General features: G+C 40.2%; 1 protein-coding gene across 1 annotated transcript in view; it reads right to left on the bottom strand.

Moving 5' to 3' along the window:
* Positions 1–9736: 9736 nt before the first annotated feature.
* b3glcta (beta 3-glucosyltransferase a) overlaps positions 9737–21589 on the bottom strand; it is a gene marked incomplete at its 5' end in the record, with an annotated part of 62087 nt that continues 50234 nt past the window's right edge. Inside the window, 4 exons of the mRNA XM_079224629.1 lie at positions 9737–10234; positions 12697–12841; positions 13724–13843; positions 14263–14362. Of these exons, the coding sequence (XP_079080755.1) occupies positions 10067–10234; positions 12697–12841; positions 13724–13843; positions 14263–14362 (533 nt within the window). The 3' untranslated portion in view covers positions 9737–10066. The remainder of the gene's footprint in view (positions 10235–12696; positions 12842–13723; positions 13844–14262; positions 14363–21589) is intronic.

The raw sequence follows: 21589 nt of genomic DNA, 5'->3' as shown, positions 1-21589 counted from the left end.
TTAATAAGTAACTCATGTTACATTACATAGTGTTATATATTTTCATTGTGCACTTTGGGTCAATAGGTCATCAATAAGTGTTCAATGATGTAGTCAAACGGACTGATTTTTGTAAAAGCAAAGCTAATTAATATATTTTCATGATGATGATTTTCCATTTATGTTGTTGCTCAGGTCAACACTAAGTGCCCAAAATACCAACTGCAAAACATGTCAAGGCAGAAGTTCTTTGTTCCATGTCAATCTGTAATATTGGGCTGACTGATTTAAGTCTGCATATCATAAAACTGCACCAACAACATGTCATAAATGGATTATGAGCTTTTTTGAATTTGTTCCAATTTTATTTCTCACATCCAACATCAAAGCGAGAAACTTTGATGTTAAAAATGAAACGTAACTTTGAAAATATTAAGGCACAAATGTAATGAGGGCCTAAAATGATTTTTCCACTTGCCAATGGATATCATTTTGTTCGCATGAATGCTTCTTCTGGTGCAGATCCTAAAATACACCACATTTAAGGAAGTACTGTAGTTTACAAATGGAGCTGTGCAGCCAGACCTATTCAGTCAAATACAATGCTGGCATTAGGTGAGGTCACCTAAGTACACAGGAAGTGTGGCATCCAACCTTGTGAGAGAAACACAAAACATCCATTGAACAGCACTGAGTGAGTTATCAAAACTGTGAAAGCTGTGCTCACAGCGCACTGCAAGAACTACATATTTTCTTGTCACCTCACTAAGATTAAAAAAAAGGAAGATACACTTCAAGCGAGACTTTCAAACAGAGGCCTCGCGTTTTGGAATCCGAAGAAACAAAATGAACTGGTGCAATATTTCAGAGACCGTAGCTGCGACTTATGGGGCTTACGCTTCTCCGACTTACCCACACCTCTCAAAATAATTACATTCCATGCCAAGATGAAAGTGAACAGGTGGCTTTTTTTTTCTACCCCTGCTTTCTGTGTCTTAAAGATAAATAGGGGTTAACATGTGTGGGAGGCTTTGCGACTAGTTCCATCACACCATGTTGTTTGCATTGCACAGTTACAGTATCGAGACACCTGCACACCTGGCTGCTTTGCACTCTATAGTTTCTGCTTATTGAATACCGAGGCTCACCATCATCATTGTGGTGGTATCCTTGCATGCACCATTTGAATGCAGACTAGCAGTGAGCAGTATCCTAAAAGACACCTCCTGAATATAATATGTGCCTCGGTCAAGGACAGTGGCCTCAGAAGTGGAGCTGCTCCACGGGTGCAGCAGTGTGGCGACCTACTGCTCTTAAAAAAGGTGGGTCGGGCCAAATTTGGAGAACAGATTGTTCACAGGAGCTCTCAGAGGCACGCCCTGTGTTATTTCAAGTGCAATGGCTGTGCTGTGGACATTAATGTGCAAGAAAAACACACATTTTAGTCCTTAGACTGCAGGAAAAGAAAACCTTATACTGATGTAGTACAATCCTACAGTGTACATCTTCCTCTATGATAGTACTGAACTCTGCCCTAATCCTGCAGCTATATCACACCTCCATACGTGCAGCTCATACAGTGTCAGAAGCCGCAGGTGAAAGCTCACATAATCAAATGCTCCCACTTCTTTCCCACAAATATAAGCTTGTTAAAGTTAATACTTTCTCTCAGCCCACGAATATCAACAGAGCTGCTTGAGTCAGCCTTGACCCGAACCGTGTTACTTTTTACACCAACGGCTGTAAACACATTCACACATGCAGCCTGAGGTTATATACACGTATGACAATTTCATCCCAAAAAAAAAGTCAAATAAATTTTAATTGAACATAAAAGACACATCCTTTTACTTGTCATGAAGAGAACCCTCCCATCAACAGGTAACCCATTCAAGGCCAGTTTGTACTGCCATCAATGTACAGCTGTTGAAAGGTGTTTTTGAAAAACAAATCCCTGACTAATGTCTACTGTATCGATGTATTGTCATACATATCCACATTTGATCACACAAGGAAATACATATACCAGTGTGTATATCAGCCGACTCCACTCACATCCTGGACAGCTAAAACCATCAGGCGGATGATACGGTGTCCCACGCTGCTGCCTGAATAGATACAGGGAGTCTGTTGTTTCCCCTGCCAATAAAACTGATTAACTCAGAATTAATGTCTGGGTCTCACTGCGCAAACACACACTGCCTCACATTCCTATTCTATCCTTTCCTTAGTTCCTATTATTTATTTATGGTGAATTGTTATTATCGCTCTTGTATTTTTTTTGCGGTAACTTACAGCTCTGTGGCAGAATGGTACTGTAGCTATTTTATAGTGCGATGCTGTAAATACAGTATGTTCGGGAGTTTGATACTGTAATTGTTTTTTTTCACAATATTTGTTATAGCCCAGGAACAACAATTAGGAGACACACTGATAGAAAAATGTACTCTACACCTTGAGGTAAAATCATTAATCAGGACATTTATTCTTCGAAGAAGGAACAGAGTCATAATCAGGCTGCACAACCAGCTGAGCTCCCAGTAGACAACTTTGACAATTTAACACTTTGAACTGAACTTGGTCACTTTATCATTCACCTGGTGCAATATTACGTGCAATACGTTCAAGTACTTTTTTATATATACTTTTTCTATTCAGTCTATATATTACTATTCTTCTCTACTGTTTTACTGCTTATTTATATTACTTAAGGATTATCTTATCTTACAACATGATATGTCAATTGCGTATCCTGGACTGCTCCATGAATGAGCAGAGAGTTACCTCTTAAATACATTAATGAAACAATCACAGAAGCTCTCATGACGTCTTTAGATTCACTTGCATCGGCATGGTCATATGATAACAAGGAACACCACGTTCTTCACACAGAGACATGTAGGCATCCACAGTCTCAAGACTATCAGAAGGTCACTGTTAAAGCATATGTATGTTTTAACAGGAGAGTCGGTGAAATGTGAAGCCACAAGCTTTTACACACAAACTCATTTTCATCCCGGGCCACATCAGCATCACGGTTCTACCTATGCATTCAGTGGATCAGCTGTTCGGCGCCCCCCCCCCCCACCCCGCAAGCTAAAAATTTAAATGTCTCTGTTACTATGACATAAATCCATTTAATTCAGGGTTAAGAAACCCACATTACTCTATCAAAGATCAAACTTAAAACAGATAAAAATAACAAAGACAAAGATTAAACGCACGTTATAATATTAACTTTGTTTAAAGCTTTTTTGTCACAGTTGAGAAGGACATAACTCTAATAAAAACATGCATGTGGTCTGGGGCAGTGGTTCAACTGGTCCGGCTGCAAGACTCACCATTACCCCGGAATGACAAGCTTTTCAACTTCTCAATTTGATTTAATGAAAATATGGTGCCGTTTGAACCTGAGATAGTATCACAGTAGGCCAAACACAGAAATATTCCCTTTCACACTCAATTAAAAACCCCAAAGTGCATCTTAAGGACACAAGGTAATACAACACACATAATAACTTCAGCCTTTTTTAACAGAACATAAAAAAAGGTTGGGAATGAAGCGAACTATCACAAATAGTCCGGTGTGTAAACTCACGCAAGTAAAGTGTGTTGTAAATGCAGCATTGAGGAGTGTGTGACTTCTTTGACTGAAAACAGCTCCGCGATTTCATGGCTTTCAAGCCGTCGCGGGCCACAGTATATGATTAATAATATAACTGAAACAGTACTTGTTTAAGAGTAAATAAACAGAGAAGTAAGTTTTTCTTCTAACACACCATGAAGTTTTCCCAAAATATATTTTATTGAACTAAATTAACCCAAATTAAAAGGGAACTGAATGTTTACGGTGTGGACTGTTTGGATCAGGGAGTGGTGGTTGTGTGTGTGAGAGTGTTGCAAAGGTGCAAGATATGAAGTTAGGCAACAAAAGAATGAAAAACCAAACGATGGATGTCTGAAAGGACGAGGAGAGCTGCAGCAGCAGATCAGCACTTCAATCAGGTTTATTGACACCCAGTGTTCCCAGTTGGCCTGAACTATCCGCTTCCATCAGATATTTGGAAAACATGACAGATTTAAAGGGAAGGTCAGGGGTCACAACTGTAAATCACTAAATATAGCCTACACAGTGTTACACTGATAATTATTTACTGTAGATTTAAACCCTGGTTACTGTATTTAATATAAGAATATTTTACGATAACCAATTCCATTTCATGGAAGAGGTATTTATATGTTTAAGAATAGTATATAAGACAGGTATTCATAGACGACACATCTGCACACATCAAATCCATTAAGTATTAACAATGTCACAAAAATAATTTAAGAAAACGGCTTAAACAATAAAAACATTTTGTTCAACACACAGCAATTGTGCACTAAGTTGCAAAAAAACTGAAAATACTTAACTGCAACTCCCCAGATGTACCCAACGGCTATGAAGATGTAGCCCACCCGCTCAAATGTAATTTCTATGACGTCTATTGTTATCAACTAGTTACCGTGCATATCCCAATGCACACGAGGAAAGGCAAAGCACCAAAATGTAAACTTTGTAAATGCATTAACACACTGAAATGTTTATTAAAAATGTGATGTCACATTGTGATAATAAAAACAAAACCAGAATTTTAAATACCCAGAAACTCAAGTCCATTGTTGGCGTGTTGGAACTTATTTGAATAAACATGAAGTGCTCTGTCCACATGGCCGTGGGATGCAGCATCGCTAAGAATACTATTTTTATTATTAATAATAAAACAAGATATTACTGATCCTGTGAGCCTCATCTCCTCAGGCAGGTTGTTCCAAAGCCGCGGGGCCCTGATGGCACGGTCACCTTTAGTTTTGATCCTCGACTTTGGAACAGCCAGAAGGGTCCCACCTGAGGATCTAAGGCTGAGAGCTGGCTCATCAGGGTCAACATTTCCTTTATATATATATTTTGGGTCCAAAAACACAAGTGCCATCATCCCTCCTCCTCAAAGGGCAGAGTGCTACGTCCCCTTTTCCGTCTAAAGGATAAGGGGGGAACAAACACAGGTCAGTCCAAAGAATAAGGGAAACCAAGTCAGAAAATAGGAGTAACGTTTAAAAACAATATTTATTCGCCGCTGGCGGTTCACAACACAAAAGAAAAGGTTCTCTATCACGTGGGAGAGATTGGGGACAGCTTGTGGTCGTGCCAAACAAATAGAAATCAAGAAAACAAAACTAGGCCTAGCTCTCTACCTCTGGAAATAAACAAACAAAATGGCTTCTCTAGCTTCTCTACAAAAGATTGACCAAAACATATACAGAGGGAGCACCGACCAATAACCTAGTGTTTCTAGACACAAAGTACCTACGTGTCTGCACCAGTGTACAGGGTACCCCAAACTTACCTACTGCCCTCAACCTCCTGCCACAAACCTTACACCTGTCAGTGTGCATTCAAGAACGAACAAACAAAAACCACCCCGAACTCTTCCGAGCTCCTCCTTTTAAAATGGCCGACCGTCACGCTGATTGGCCTTCACAGGTGGCAACCAATTAGCCAATAGGAATCTGTGGGGGAAAAACAAGAGGGGAGGGGAGAACTGTGATTACAGCTCTGGAAAAGAATGTATTATTGGTCAAAGTTAGTTTCATTCTTGCAGCATAAATGTAATTGTTTTACTTAATTAACTTAACTTAACTTACTTGATGATGGTTGGAGAGTTTAGGCGAGGCATTCAGTTGAACTACAAGTAAAACCTGAGTGGAGGCAGTCTGTTGAGTTGAGTTGGGTGATATCATGTGCATATACAGTATAATCCATAACTTGTATGCTGCTATCGGAATATGCAAAACAATCTTAATATAGCTTGAGGTGATAGTGGCGCATGGTGTGGAAGTTGTGCAGAGGGGAAAGATGTATTTCCTGTAAGGTGTCAGTTGGACCAGTATGAATACCTTGCCATCAAACATCAGTGAAGGTGCCCAGCTCACGTTTCCAATTATTTGCCTTACTCAGAGCTGAGTGGTGAATGTGACTAGCTGCCCACAGTCCTGTAGATTTATGGGGTCCATGGTACTGATTTGCATTCAGTTAATATTTCAACATCATTGTTAAAATCTGGTCATCACCTATATGCCACCTGCAAGTGCTCATTTGCAACTACGAAATACTATGTACCAAATCACCAAAGCAAATGTATTGTATGTGAAATCCTACTTGGCAATACACCTGTATCTGATCTGCATAGCATGTTTTCCATTTGCAAAAGTTACTGTACGTGACATATAACATCTGCACTATAACCATAAGGTAATGCAAATCACAGTACCTAACTGTAAAGAGGTTTATCAAGCATGTTGTGGTATTACACTGTAAAAAAAATGTACAGCAAAGGCAAACAGTGTACATTAATTGGTTTAAAAAGATTTATATATCCCATGGTGCAATTTCTTTATGATATATTTGTTTTTATCCTGTACTACTTTTTTTGCATCCTTGCTGTTTTTACTTCAAAGTTCAAGACAAATTTCCCTGCAAGGACAATAGAGTTTATTTGATCTAATCTAATCTTTTCTTGGAACAAGCAAGCTGGTGGAGGGGGAGTATTCAGAAATATCTTAATCGCGATCAGTAGCCTGACACTATGACGGCGCACTCTTTATTTTACAATGAACTTGCTATAAAACCACTCTTGTGTAACCAGTGGTTAAGAGCTGGTGGCGTTTCGACTTTCAATACTCGTCCTTGGCTTCATGGAAATAAGTGCAACCCGCCCATTTACCGGCCCATCTGCAGTTTAACACCCTGTGTTTTATCCACTCACCCCTCTCAAGATCAGTATTATAATTTGACAAAGAGTTTATTCTGTGAGGCTAAATTGTGCAGGCAATCACATTACCTTTACAGGACACTGCTGAATTATACATGAAAATAATTAATTCAACAGCCCTGCCAGCATTCATTATCATAATTTTCTTATTCCAAATAAACAAGGAAATTGATGACTCCTGCTGAGGAACACCTTTCAAATTAATAAAGTAAAAAATCAGTGCTTAATTTGTTGTTCTTAAAATTGCCCATCGATATCAAACTGATACAGGTATGAAAAGCTTTCTGAAGAAAACAATGTATAGACGCATACAGAAATATTCCATCTCTTGGATTCTACCAATCACTGGCTGCAGTGCTTTGAGCTAAAGGCTAACTTCAGTATGCTAATTGGTGATTTAGCAGGCCTGTTTTTTCATGAGCTCGTCTTCATTTGGTGTGTTAGCTAATGTTATCCCCACAGAGCCAAGTGACACTAAAATGCTACAACACAAATGATATTGCATAGTATATAGTTCACCAGGGTTCGCTTTTACCAATTTATATCACTTACTGTAACTGGGGAGAATTAAGTTTCTTTGTCTGTGTCTTGTAATTGTTTTGCTAAAGAGATCTTTGCAGTCACTGATGTTCCCCTGAAGGGAGGGAAAACAAAACAGATTGGCAACAAGTGAGATCACTGGGTGATGATAAAAGCCCCAGCTGAGCCGACTGTAACAGAGATGCGAGATGGCACTGACTGCGGCAGCTCTTCTCATCTGCTCCATTTTGGAGGGCCCGCTGGTCACAGTGAAGCATCTGAGGAAAAAGCCCTCATCTTCAAACTGAAAATCCTATATCTCCCAACTGCTTTCCAGCCGGGTCTCTCCACTGCTCACACGTGCTTTTATTCAAATAAAGCGTAGGGAATATTAATGCGGCCATGTGAGACCCAAATCTTTCGTTACAAAGACGAAGGCATGCGTTGAAACATCCGTACAGTTCCTTTCCAGTCTAGTTAACTGCTTCAAAGGGTGGAATAAAGGTGAGTGTCTGCAGAGTGCCACCTCCTTACAGTTGCTCCCGACATAATCCAAAGAAATTATAAATGGCTAATTCGCCCAAATTACAAAACATGCGTTCCAGACTATTGCTTTGGGAGAAAGAATCTCAGATACAGAATCTGGACAATGACACCTAGAAGTAAGTGAGGTTGCTTGTTGGATTTTAAGTGAATCAACCCTTTAAAACAGTGTTAAACTAAGCCTTACAGACCCATCCGAGATTTAGCCACTTCCACACCAGTGGACGTATTTTTGTACATCTATTATCATGAGCAAATTATACATAAATCTCACAAGCCTAACTGGTGGAGATGTGTGAAGAAAATATAGTTTTTCCCTTCAGAGTTTTATACCTGGCAGTGAGGAGAGGCCTTTCAAAGGCAATTATACCTTTAAGTAGGGAAACAAAACCAACAGAAACATAATCAAGCAGGTTAAAAAACTAAACAAAAACACATTTGTTTCTTTTAATATCATGTTTTCTTCTGAGTGGGTGGAGAGCACAACCTCAGGATTTCCAAAAACTCTGGCTCTTAGCTTGACAGGAAATACAAATGTGTTTTGGAGGAAATACAGTGTTACATTCATCTTACTGTTTTGGACCAGGATTAAAGCATACAATTCAACACCAGAGAAAGTTTTCTAACCCGACTGGGATGTTGTTGCTGACACGCTAGAAATATTGGCGGAGCAAGCATGTTGTGTGGACCTACTTAGAATTACGCAGAGGATTTCCCTCAGTGCACTGTCTTACAACCACTCATCACTCCGTGTGTGGGTGAGTCCCACCAGGACTTTAACTTGTTTCCTGCAAATAGGTTACAATTCATAGGTGTGTGAGAAGACGTCTGCTCGCTTCAAATGCCCGAGGCAGAGAGACTCTTCGTGAACTCGAGCCGGCCTACTGTGCTATTAGAACTGTGTAAATGTAGCACCACAATACAGTCTATGAGTGGAGAAACATCTTCTGTATCACAGTGCGTCTTTTCCACATAAATATATTCCACATAAAACACGTCATTAGTTTAGTGTAATTAAAATCAAGCCATTCATAATCAACTGGACCAACTGTAACATAACCCAATATCCCCCCCGGGGATCAATATAGTGTTTGTGATTCTGATCCTTGGGGTTCACTAAACCTCTTTCCACCATGAGGAAGCAGCCACCTCCATTTTCTTTGCTTGAGAATGAAGCATTATAGCTGCAAATTCTTTTTTTAAGATACAAACAGCCTGGAGATAGGTTTAATTATTCAACCCAGGCTCAAGGTCTTTGAAAGACCTTTAATAATGTTTAGCAACTCATTGGGTCTGGCAAATAATTATCTGAGATGATTTGTTTTGTGAGGAAAAAAACGTGAAAAATAAAAAAAGCGGTTATTGATGTTGATAAAACTAATTCTAACCTCATACCTTGGAATATCAGATAATGTTTTACAAGCAATTAGTCTTTGAAATTATGTTCCTTTTTAGTTCCTGCAACTGTCTAAGAGAGACTTGAGAAACAGATGGTGTAAGGCCAAAAATGTAATGAGGGCGTGAGGGTGAGTCGAAAGTAAAGGTAAGACGTTTATCTGCCCGAGCAGCAGTTGGACCCATTTAAAGGCTACATGTTGGGAGTAATTACAAACCTTCAGCATACTTGAGAGAGCTTTAATGCCTTTCAGCCACACTAAACAGTCTGTGTTCCTCCATCTTAGGCGTAGCCTCAATAAGCCCTTTAATTTATACATTACTGGTTTAAACTAAATCCTGTAATAAGCCTCCAATGAAATAGGAAAGCAAAACAAAACCATCTCAATTCTATACTTTTATGCCAAAATAGAGCACATTGTACAGCATTAGTGACGCTTTTTTTTAAAAAGATACAGTATCTCCCAGAGAAGCAGATTCTCCGTTGTAAGGTTCAGATTATTCCTATGATATAAATATACACATATTATATCCATACTTCCAAAATAACATTAACCTCAACATGCATCTCAGCCATGAAGACACTCACAAATTAAGTCATGGACACACGCTCGCAATGCCCCTCTTAACAACAGTTCCACATCAACAGTACAAAAACATTTATCATTTATATCTGTGAAGGACACGGTTTCAGTTCCATGACTCCATGACTCCATAACACACACACACACACACACACACACACACACACACACACACACACACACACACACACACACACACACACACACACACACGTTGTGTGCTTAAAATGATTATAACTCCATCTTAGCGTTCTCATTAAGTTCATCTGAAGCTGTTGGCCGCAATTCATCCTTAAGCCATTTGTTGTAAACAGCAATGGGGTCGATGTTCCAGTGTTTATGGAAGGAGATGGGCACCTGGTGTGCTAAGAAGTCTCTGGCATAGTCCTCTGGGCGTGCCTGAAAGGTAAGATTAAGTACAGTCATTTATTTGGAAGCAGCCACAAAAGCCTGCGTGCAAGCGCTGCAGAAAGCAACAGTGAAGGCGTGAATGTATACGTTTATGTCGAAAACTGAGCAGCTGAAACTATTGTGTGTTTAGAGATGAAATTCAGCCAAACATGAGTAACCGTATTAATAAGTTGGAACAACAGGCCCTTTTCACGGCAGCCATTTTTACATGTCATTGCAGGGTAAACACAGGTGTAATCAATAACATTAATTATGGTCCTCTTCTATTTAGGCCCTGGCTTTGTGCATGTTGGCTCACTGGGATGGTTGTGACACACACATTAGAAGGGGAGCATAATTAATTAGATCAATTACACCTGGGTTCTGCTATGACATTTCAAAATGGCAGCATTGGAAAGGGTCTATTTGTTGATTTCTATTGTCTGATTCTCTGGCACAGTCGCTGAACATAACACATTATAAATCTGGTATCCTAAAGGATCTGCACACTCACACAGGTGATTTCTCTCATCTCTGCTTATTAGCACTACAAGCCAGATTGTATGAGTGTGTATGGATTTTGCTTGATTGACTAGTTAGGCAGGGAACAAATTACAACTTTCTCACAGAACTCATTTTGACCTTCTATAGAAGGAAAAGCACAAGTGTGGTTCATAATAAAAATGAATGGTGGATGATTTCCTTTGAGCTGCTTCAGTTTCAGGGTCTTGGTATTGTGCACGCTGGCTCATTTTCACACTGCCACTGCAAACTGAGACACTTGAACAGAACAGAGCCATTATTAATGATTTGAAAACAAGTTTTTCAAGTCAAAATGTCTGCTGTGATTTTTCTCAAAGCTCAGATGGATCAGAAAAGGTTAACAAATGGATGACCATTCAGATCCATCATTCAATGTAATAAAAGCAATAAGGTACGATAGGCAGTACTGTGTCGTGCAATAATGTACTGTTCAAGGGTGTTGTTAGGCCCGACGCGCAGCCGAGGGCCGGCAAACCCTTTCAGCTCCCTTTCAGCACAAAATAGTTGTAGCCACCAAACGTTGTGTATCGCATTTCAGCGACAGAGAAAATAGTCCCGTAAGTGTATGGCGGTTGCCATACACATACGGGACGCACATACGGGACAATAAAACTGACTCCCGGTCAGAAAGCAGGGTGGAGGATGACATTCAGCCACCGATGTAAAGAAGTGCTCTCGCTGCTTCTGTCCGTCTTTTGTCCGTCATCTTTCTCCTCCACGATGTTTAGAGAACTTGCCTCGCGTCGGGAAATTACCGACGTAATTATCTCTCACTGGAAATTATCATGATTTTGTGATCAAACCCTTTTCATTCCTCATCTTTAGGTGACGTGTGTGTTGTCGTTCGTTATGCTAGTGTGGGTGATGCTAAGTGAGTTTGTTAGCTGTTCCGTTTGAGCTAACGTTACTGTTAGCGAAGAGCCCCGTTGCAATACTGTGAACACTCAAGCAATACACCTGCAAGTTAAGGAAACCAACGTCTGCGAGTCGTTACTGCGGACGTTACAATATCAAAGTTTACACGAAGCATGTTTGGTAACTGTCAAGCTTGAAATGACAACTAACTGTCGCGCAATTTAAATCTACCTGTTATTTTAAGTGCGCACTGATATGGAACGCTCTAAATGTAAACAGGCTGTACAGTACTTTATGGCTGAATAAAGTACGCCCCGTGACTCACACTCTACCAATCAGAATGCTTGATTTGATCTACCCGTATTATAATAATTTATATAGTGCTAGGATTTCATTGCAGTGTTTTTAACCTTCACAAAACCAATCCTGCAACCATCTTGAGTCGTCCAATGATGTGTATAGTAGCAAGTTACACCCAGGGGAATCTTTTCTATCTTTACTATCCATCCTGTGTGACGTGAATGTGACAAGGTGCTGCAATTACATTGTGTCAGCAGAATGGGAAGAACTGGAAAATCCTCACGTAAACTGCAAGCTTTGCAGTCATTTTTTATTCTGTTTGCCAGATGGGAGATACGGTGGCTGTCAGAAATTGATGATATCTCGGAGTTAAAATTACATGTATTGTAAAGCGGTCTAAGATACGACTTAAACGCTGCATGAGCTGGAAAAACTGAAAACACCTGTGAGGGCTTCTGAATATCAGATATCGACCAGTTTTGATGTGGACTACCAATAAGATATAGGTGTCTACCTGTCTCAAGATGATGAGTCTGTGATGAAATCTGACTCTCAGCAGTCTATTCGTTTGAAGGCACCACAAATCTCAGTACAAAATCTTTGCTTTAACTGAACAGGCACTGAAGGGAAGATGATGTGTCACCGAGCTAAAAAACTGAATTATTTCCAGTAAATATTTGAATTGTATTTTGGATATATCAGCCCCACCACCAGAAGTACAAATACACACAGACAGAGACACAAATAATGTATTGTAAGAGTGTGAAGACAACCTGGTGGAAGAGTGGGCTGTGTGTGACAGGAAGTCCGAGGGCATTGAGGCACATTCCCAGCACCATGTCATCTGGTGCGTCATTGCTGTAGCACTTGCAGCCGCTGTCGAGAAGTCGGACCACAGCCTCCCTGCTGAACACCATACTGCAGCACCACAGAGACGGACATCACCAAAGTTCAAATTTACACATATGAACTGCTGATTTAGCTGCACTGGAAATGATCAGTTTGGCAGAAAAATGTTGGAAATGACCAGAAAATAATAAGTATATCTTTCACATGTCATCTTGGTCAGCATGCTTATTTTATTCGGTCAGTGAGAGGGCGACAGAATAAGTGACTGAAAATCAAGCTGAGAGGGAGATATGTTTTTTTTCTGTGAATCGACTCTGCACAACAATGATGTGACATCTCTTTGGAAAGAGTTGCAATTACACATGGAAAAAAAATAAAAAAATAAATAATAATCACTCACCGCCACTCAAAAGAGTTATTAGAAGATATCACTTTTTAGAAAACTGGCAGCTGAAGTGTTGTAGAGTGTCACAGCGACTGAAGTGAGTGTAAATAGAGTTTCTCACACAGCTCAAGATGTGTCTGTTGCACAGCCCCCCTCCAGCACTGACAGCTGACATGCAACTTGTGCTTATTGCCCACTTTTTCTTGCATGCAATAAGAAAATATCGTCTTTTGGAATGATAATTTTTTGTCCTATATGTTGCCTTCTAGTAGCCAACCATTTCTATAATGTAGTGTGAGTATCAAGCATCGACTCCCTCTCTTTTCTTATCAACCATTTGCTGTATTTTGCGGCGATTTATTCCATATTTTTTATTGAGTATCTTTTCTTTATTGCAGCCTGCAAACCACAATTTCCCTGAAGGGAGCAACACACTTTTAAATTGAACTGAAACAGTTTATCAGTAAATTACAGATTACAGGTTTTCCATTACATATTTTACAGTCCCTGTGCTGTGTCTGTATCTTACATCATTATTCCCCGAGCATCTGAGCTGAGAAACTCACCCTCCACCTCCCGTGATGTAGCTGTAGCCGCCTTGGCTCAGGCCGTAGCCGTATCTCTCCCCTAGACACACCGGTTCAGAGGGGTTGTAACAGCTCAGCAAGACTTGCAGTCGGGAGAGGCTGAAGGAAGCACAGATCAAACTCATAAACATTACACACACATGCCCGCGCCGTGCACACGTATGGAACCGACCATTTAGAAGGTGAAAGAACTGCTGTCTCTCAGGCACTATTACACATCCAGAGGCTTCCACATGACGGATAAAGAGTGAAGCCAGCCGGACTCAAATTCATACACTGAGCTTTTTAGATGTTTGACAGGATGGTAACATCTCTGCAACTCATTTTCCCAAAACGACTTTATTCGGGGCGTTTCTCTCTTTCACTGTGCAAACCTTTATATTGCCGAGACAGAATCTGTTACAAAATGTAGGAGAAACTGTCACTCCAACTCGGAAAAAAATGAAAGCATGGCATTTACAGAATGAGAAAAAAAAAAAAAAATGTTGAAAACCCATTTCCAGATCATGAAAATATACCTGATAAGTGTGTCATCGTCACAGACGAGGAGCCACTTGGTGTTCGGGACAGCGTCGCTAAGAAATCTTTGTAGGATTGCAAACGTTTTCCCGCAGTGGCCTGCAAAAAGAGGCACACTATCAATACACTGGCCTGTATGACTTCATCACATGTTGACCATTTGCTGTATTCTGGTTTACAAAGATAAATGACCCTGTCACGGGAAGAGAAAAACACACTTGGCATAAGCAGGTATTTACATGCACACACACGTCTGCATACAGGACAACAGCCCTGCCACAAAAATAAAGTTGTAAATTATGCTAATGCTAAAGGATTTGATATCTGAGCAACAGTCACAACAACATTATACTTAGGAGAAGACATTACATAAGACAACAGCTTAGACGGCTGATGCGAAAAATAACCATTAGATGTGGCCGATAGGGTTTTAAACAATATGAAAACCATCGCAACAATGTGTTTATTAGACTTTCATTCTCTTGAAAGGAGCCTTTGAGGAGGCGTGACAAATGAGTCCAAACCTAATAAGGATGCAGTACATTTGCAACCTTCGCTTCCATTTCAGCATCAACGTGACAGTTGCATGCATCACGATTTACAAAGTAAGAACAAGTGGCAGTTCTGCATTCGGCTCAAGGGCACCTCAAAAGCATTTGTGGCTGTAGGCGGACACCTCAGCCATACATACAGCAGTGATAAAACAAGTGTCAAACATTAAAAAGGGGCAAAAATGACTGCCACCTTGTTTCGATTTGTATCGTACAGCATGAAAGATGATCTCTCCAATGCGAGGATGTGTCCTCTGGAGCTTTTGGGAGCAGAGAGAAAGCTGTTGTCTACATTCTGGCATCTAAAAGACATAATAAAGGTATGTCTGGCATGATGGGCCAGGCAGATCAAACTTTTCCTCTGGCATGTTTGACATGACTCCCAGATGCAACAAAATGTTCTGCCAACTCCCAAAAACAGTGATAGGTTGTACACAACACATACAAGGAACCCAAAAGAGATTTCCTCATCAGAATTCCAATATCTGCACACCATCAGGGCTGAGACATGGAAATCCCTGGTGGCAAGCATCACAAAGAATACTGAGACCGTACTGTTTTATTTATAAGGCACCCACAGGGTTTTTTTCCCAGAGTATCTGAATATAGAATAAGTAAGGACACCTTGAACTGCTGACAGGAATAAAATAAAAAAATGCACTTTTAGAGGCAGATCTCCAGACAAGCCTGGTAAACTTATTCCTAGTTGGAGGAGGTTAGTGAGCGACGTTCAGGGGCACGGAAAGATGCTGCTACTTTTACTTGAGCATCAAGCTCCTGAGAGGTGACCCATCACCGGGTCTCCTCCCATTGTAGGTAAGAATAACAAAATTGACCATGAATATCTGAGTATTTACTTGATTAAATTCCTGTGCCATTTTCCCATTTCAAGGTCTTGCATCACCCTCACTTGCACTGTCTTGACTATATCAAACAACTTGCAACTTCAGACTGTTGAGTTTATTTTTCCACTTTCAAAATATATAAAGTATACCGTCAGGCTTTTTTTTTTTACCAGACTTCATATTTCTTTGTGACTACAGATGGCAGCGCCATTGTCCAGACCGTTTTAAATGAGGCCAAGCTATTTACTGGAAGCAACCAAGTGAATGTATTTTTGGGATAAAATAGACTTTAGGTCAGTTTTTCTTTATGTTTCATGTGTTTTTTTATATATATATATATATAAATATATATATATATATATATACATATATATATATATATATATATATATATATATATATATATATATATAATGGATTGGCTAAATATTAGCTATTAGCTAAGGTCTGACCATTCTCTTCAAAAATGTACAGACATACTGTATTTTACAAGCCTACATTAGGGATACAGTCAAAACGCTGAAGGTGAAAAAATATAGGATACCTATATAACTCCAAGCAGCAACTTACCATAAAGCTTGAGGTCATGGAGGAACAGAAAGGGGTAAAAAAAAAAAAAAGGAACTAATTATGTATGTCCTGACTTTATCTCAATTCTCGTCTGATAACCGATGGGTATCATATGGGTACTATTTGGCACTGTGGGAGAGATAAACTGCTTATTTTTCATTTGACCTCAGCCATGCATCATTTTAGAGCATGCTTATCTGATTACCAGAGTGGCTCGCGGCTTTACCTCACCCATATGTGACAGCTCCATTGCATATATGTTTTCAAAGATGCGGTATATGACACATTTAATTTTCTGTTGACATGGTGTTTAATCAAAGGTCATTCATCTTTAAAACCTTCTTTTTCTAAACAGCAAAGTCAAACTCCTGTCTGTCATCCTGCCTGTACTCCAGGATAGAAATGGCGTCATGAGTGCTTTGTTTGACTGACAGAATGCCGTTACTAAGCAAAGTAGCTTCAGTGTCTGGCTGCGTATCAAACTAGAGAAAATCCCTCTGCCTTGATGATGGACTATGGATTGCTGCCAAACTTCCAACACTCAATTGTTGCCTCTCGAAAAGTAAAGCTCCTGACGTGCAGTGGAAGGCAAAATTATAGGAAAGGTAACAACATAATTTATTGGTTGAGAGGAGCAGAGCTGCGGCTTTTTTTGGTGTGAGACATCAAACTCGCCAGCAGCTCTTGGTGCTGTGGGCTTGGTAACGTGTCGAGTTATGCAAATGAGCAGGTTTGAGAAGCCAGACAATTTACACTTGATTTTATATTTTTGTATCTGTCATGGCATAACCAGCTGTTAGCCTGCCAGCTTGGGAGTAAGCAAACTGTGAATGGGAGCTCACATCACCTGCCCTGACCCCAGTATCTGTAACATGGGGACACAAAATCTAGACCAACATCAATTAAACATCTGGGATATTAATGTTGCTCTGCTTAGTGGGAAAGAGTAGACAACCATTGAACAGATAGTTAGGTCAGAATAGGTTCCCAGTTCATCTACCCACTAGAACTGCAACTATGAGTCAGATAATCAATTTATAGTTAAAAAAAATACCAAACATTAGCTCATTCCACTTTGTCAAATATGAAGATTTTATTCTTTTCCTATCTTTACATCAAATCAGAATCAGATCAGTTTGTTTTCTAAAAATACCCTTTTCAGTGCTTGTGCACACACATATGGGTATCCGGAGTCCAATCAGAGCAGACTGGGCGTTTTCAGGAGGGGGGCTTCAACAGACAGGCATTAAAATGAAGCGTTTCAGACAGGAATATTTAGACAGACAGTATGAGAATAATATATAACATAGGTTTTCTGAACATTAAAGCATGTAGACGTCTTCATTTTCTTACATCTCATTAGCCAAATGATTAATTGATTAGAATGAGCGAATAATCAGCAGATTTATTAATAATGAAAATGATTGTTACTTACATCCCTAATCGAATGCAATCTACTTGAACAACTCTGCCATACTCCAACTATACAGTAATCTGAGGGCGACAGTCTTATGTGTTCTTTTTTTACTCAGAGTTGCATGTATGACCACTGTAGTGTTTTTTAAGCTTGGTTTGTCACATTTGGACTTGCACATCTATGTAAAATTAGTTGTTTATGTGTAAATTACAATGTATGAAATATGATAATTAATAAGGGATATTATTATGAAGGATTTGTAATTGTATGCATATTAAGGTCATTTTTATTACTGTGTAATGATGTCCATGTGTACATTGCAATGCTTGAGATGAATTATTGTTTATCAGCTCACAGAGCCACTGGTTTGCTGAGGGTCACATGGTCTCTATACTGGAGAGTGCAGAGGTAATTTACACACAGACAGTGGTTGAGGGTTTTACAAAGGAGCATTTGGTCTTAAGGAACAAAGAGAATGGACCACCTGTGGTTCGTCCTGTGGTTTATGACACGAGATAAGGAACTGGAGGGGGATTCGAGCCAGCGGAGGTGAAGAGGGTCTGTGGGAGGATGACTGTAAGCTGTAGTAAGATTCTCATTAACAACAGTAACATATAGAACTGAATAACAATTTCTTCTAGGTCAAATATGTTGTTAGTAAACACAGGAGGGCGGAGTGAGGACTTCAGGTACCGGAAAACCTGAACGTTATGGAGCCATTTGCAAAACCAGCGCCAAAGAGAGACTCCGCCCCTGTGGGACTTTTAGCCAATCGCATGCCGTAGATTTGAACCAATGAGGCGAATGAGCTGGGATGTTAAAACCAGATTGTAGATTCCTGTTCGAGGTCTTTGAGCTGAAGCGAGACAGGAACGGTCTGTGGAGCGGAAGCTCGGATACCCTCAGCTGAGTATATGTACACTGTATCACCATTTGAACTTTAATTAAACCGTTAATTATAACTCTTTAATTTTGCTGTATTTCTTCTCTGCCATGAGCACACATGGTTCTACGGATATTTTTCACCACTTTCTAAGTTTCAGATATCAATGTTGTACTGGACTTTATTATATTCTTTCCATCTCTTTGTGTAAATGCAGGTGGTCTGGACTTTAAAAACAACTTTATGAATGATGCAAACTAGTATACGACCACCAATGGAACAAAAACCACGGAATCAGTGTGTCAATATAATACACGAATTAATGAGAGAAATAGGAAAAGGAAAACAAAAAAGCAGCCAGGGTTTAGTTACGTATTTAAACCATGAGGCTCTTTAAAGTATATCCCTGCACAGTATGAACAGTGAACCCTAAGCAATCATTCACTGTGTACAAACAATTACACATGTAGTGATGACTTCGGGATGCATTAGAAGCAGAAGAGAGGCCCTGTGGTGGCCTCTGGGATTGTCCCGTCATCTCCAACTTTACACCAGGTGTGTCATCTCGAGATGTTCTGCAGTTATGACTCTACTTTTATGAGATGCATCCGCAAGGTCAGTGGTTGCTGCAATGGTGTAAACAACCGACACATTAGCATTTCCTGGTGGCATTTACCACCGGACACGGAGGGGATATAGCAAGCAACAGACTGGACAAAAGACAGATTGTCTTGCTCTTCACAGAACAACAATATCGAGTCGCAGAGTGAAACTCCTCCATCATTGATGATCCCCGCAGCTGTCTTGTGGTTAGATGACATCGTTCTAAATATGACATCAAGGTGTGCTGTAAAGAGTTGAAATTAGTTTGAAATTGGATTTGAGCAGCTGGGGTGAGGATCATCTTCAGAAATCTGATCAAGTGATCTTAAATCAGATTTGTCCACGTGGATATTTCCCATGAACATTTGATTTAGAAATCCAATGTGATTACTTTCGCAATGATCCAGTAGTGTGCCCGAAATCTAAGAGCACTGACAATTGGTGCAATAAATATCTGTAGTTCAGAGTCGGGAAGGTGAAGGCGCTGGTGGTGGATTTGTTACAGAGCAAGAAGCAGCTGAGACCTGTCACTATCCACAACGAGGAGGTGGAGATGAGGCGGCCCTCCAGTACGGGGGTTGCATATCAGAGTAGCTTTACAAGAAAAGGTTGACTCTTATTCTTGACGAGGCTCGGATCTCCAACTGACTAGTCGGCATGTTCCAGTGAGTAGTTTGCATCAGCAAAACGGGTCCTTGTTAAATATCTGAGCTGCCCCCAGACAGAAACTGAAGGGAGGCCGGAGACTAAACCAGACTCTTGTGAACAACAACCCCCACCAGTGGGCTGAAAGTGGCTACAGATAATGCATCATCTCATTAAGGTGCAACATTAGTCTAAGGTGCTGTAAAATGGCTGAAAAGGCCTGTGGCAACCAGAGGAGATGCAGGGATCTACCGCCGCCTTCACAAGCTACCCTGGATTGCTTTGAGCGGTTGATGTTCTCATTCATGTTTCTGTTTATTCATTATAGATTTCCAGGGTCTAGCATTTCCCTTAGGAGAAGCTGAAGGATTCACCAGGCTCTCACAGCTGGGGAATGCGTTTTCCTTTCCCTGTTCCAGGTTCTCCCAGTCAGCCGTACCTCATGCACGTACATCAAGAACCACCTTTGGGCTTTGTTTTCTTTCTAGATGTTTCTTACTTCCGAGTTACGCAAAATAAATATCCATACTGTATGATACATGCTCTGTATTTGCTTGTTCCCATACACATAACTTTTTTTTTTGGTCTGCACCATTCCATGAAATGTAAATATTGAAGATGTCGTTTGCAACTTTTAAACATATTTCCTTAAACTCTGATTCTGTTATATAATATTAACACAATATATTCTATTTATAATGAGGTTGTGTGGATTTGCAGGAATAGTTTTACATTACGGGAAATGCTCTCATTGGCTTAGTTAAATAAAGTTAAACGAGAACAAGTGCACCACTCTGTGGTGTCCTTTAATACAAAGATAGCTGACTAATCTAACAAAGCATAGACACTGGAAACAGCTCGCCAATCTAACTCTCGCAGAGAAAACGTCGAGAAACGTTTAAAAAATAAAAAAATCTATTCTTTTGAACACTTTAAAAAGGTGTGTTTGAAAAAAAATGTACGGTTAATCCTTACTGTACGGCCCACATCCGCTTCAAAACATTGGTACTTACGTACCGTGCTTCGAACAGATCGGGTCCAATCTACATCCAGGACGTGGTAGAACCGTACACCCCGGCTCGTTCGCTCCGCTCGGCTTCTGCTAATCGGCTTGTAGCTCTGTCACTGCGAGCTAAACACTCAACAAAGTCACGACTGTTTGCTGTCCTGGCTCCTCAATGGTGGAATGAGCTCCCCATTGACAATAGGACAGCAGAAAGTCTCTACATATTCCGTCGCAAACTAAAAACACTCATTTTTCGACTACACCTTGAATAAGGAAGGTAGCGCCGTAGTAGCACTTAAATGGCACTTACTGATAGCACTTTGTGGTTTAACTTTATTGAAGAAATTGTACTTTCTTGATTCTTGTTGTTCTGAGTTTGTACTCATGGTTGAATGCACTTATTGTAAGTCGCTTTGGATAAAAGCGTCAGCTAAATGAAATGTAATGTAAAAGTCAATCGAGAATTGAAGTGATGAGCATTTATAGAGCGACTTTCTATTCTTCTGAACACGAAGACCGCGAAGCGCTTTACACTACATGACAACATTCTCACACACCGATGGCACAGCCTTTGGGTGCATTTTCAGGTTCAGTATCGTGCCCAAGGACACTTGCGGGCTGGAGGAGCTGTGGATTGACCAGTCAATCTTCTGATTCTAGGGAGACCCATTCCTGAGCCATAAATGCCCCATAAATGACAGATTATCACCAGATTTTAAACAAACAAATATCTGGAGCAAACATTTCATTACATACCGACCATCCTACAGTTCAGCGGGGGGTGAGTTAATGTGCAGTTTATAGCT

The sequence above is a fragment of the Taurulus bubalis genome (assembly GCF_910589615.1).
Source record: "Taurulus bubalis genome assembly, chromosome: 10".
NCBI lineage: Eukaryota > Metazoa > Chordata > Actinopteri > Perciformes > Cottidae > Taurulus > Taurulus bubalis.
The sequence above is the reverse complement of the archived record's forward strand: the minus strand, read 5'-3'. Positions and strand labels throughout refer to the sequence as shown.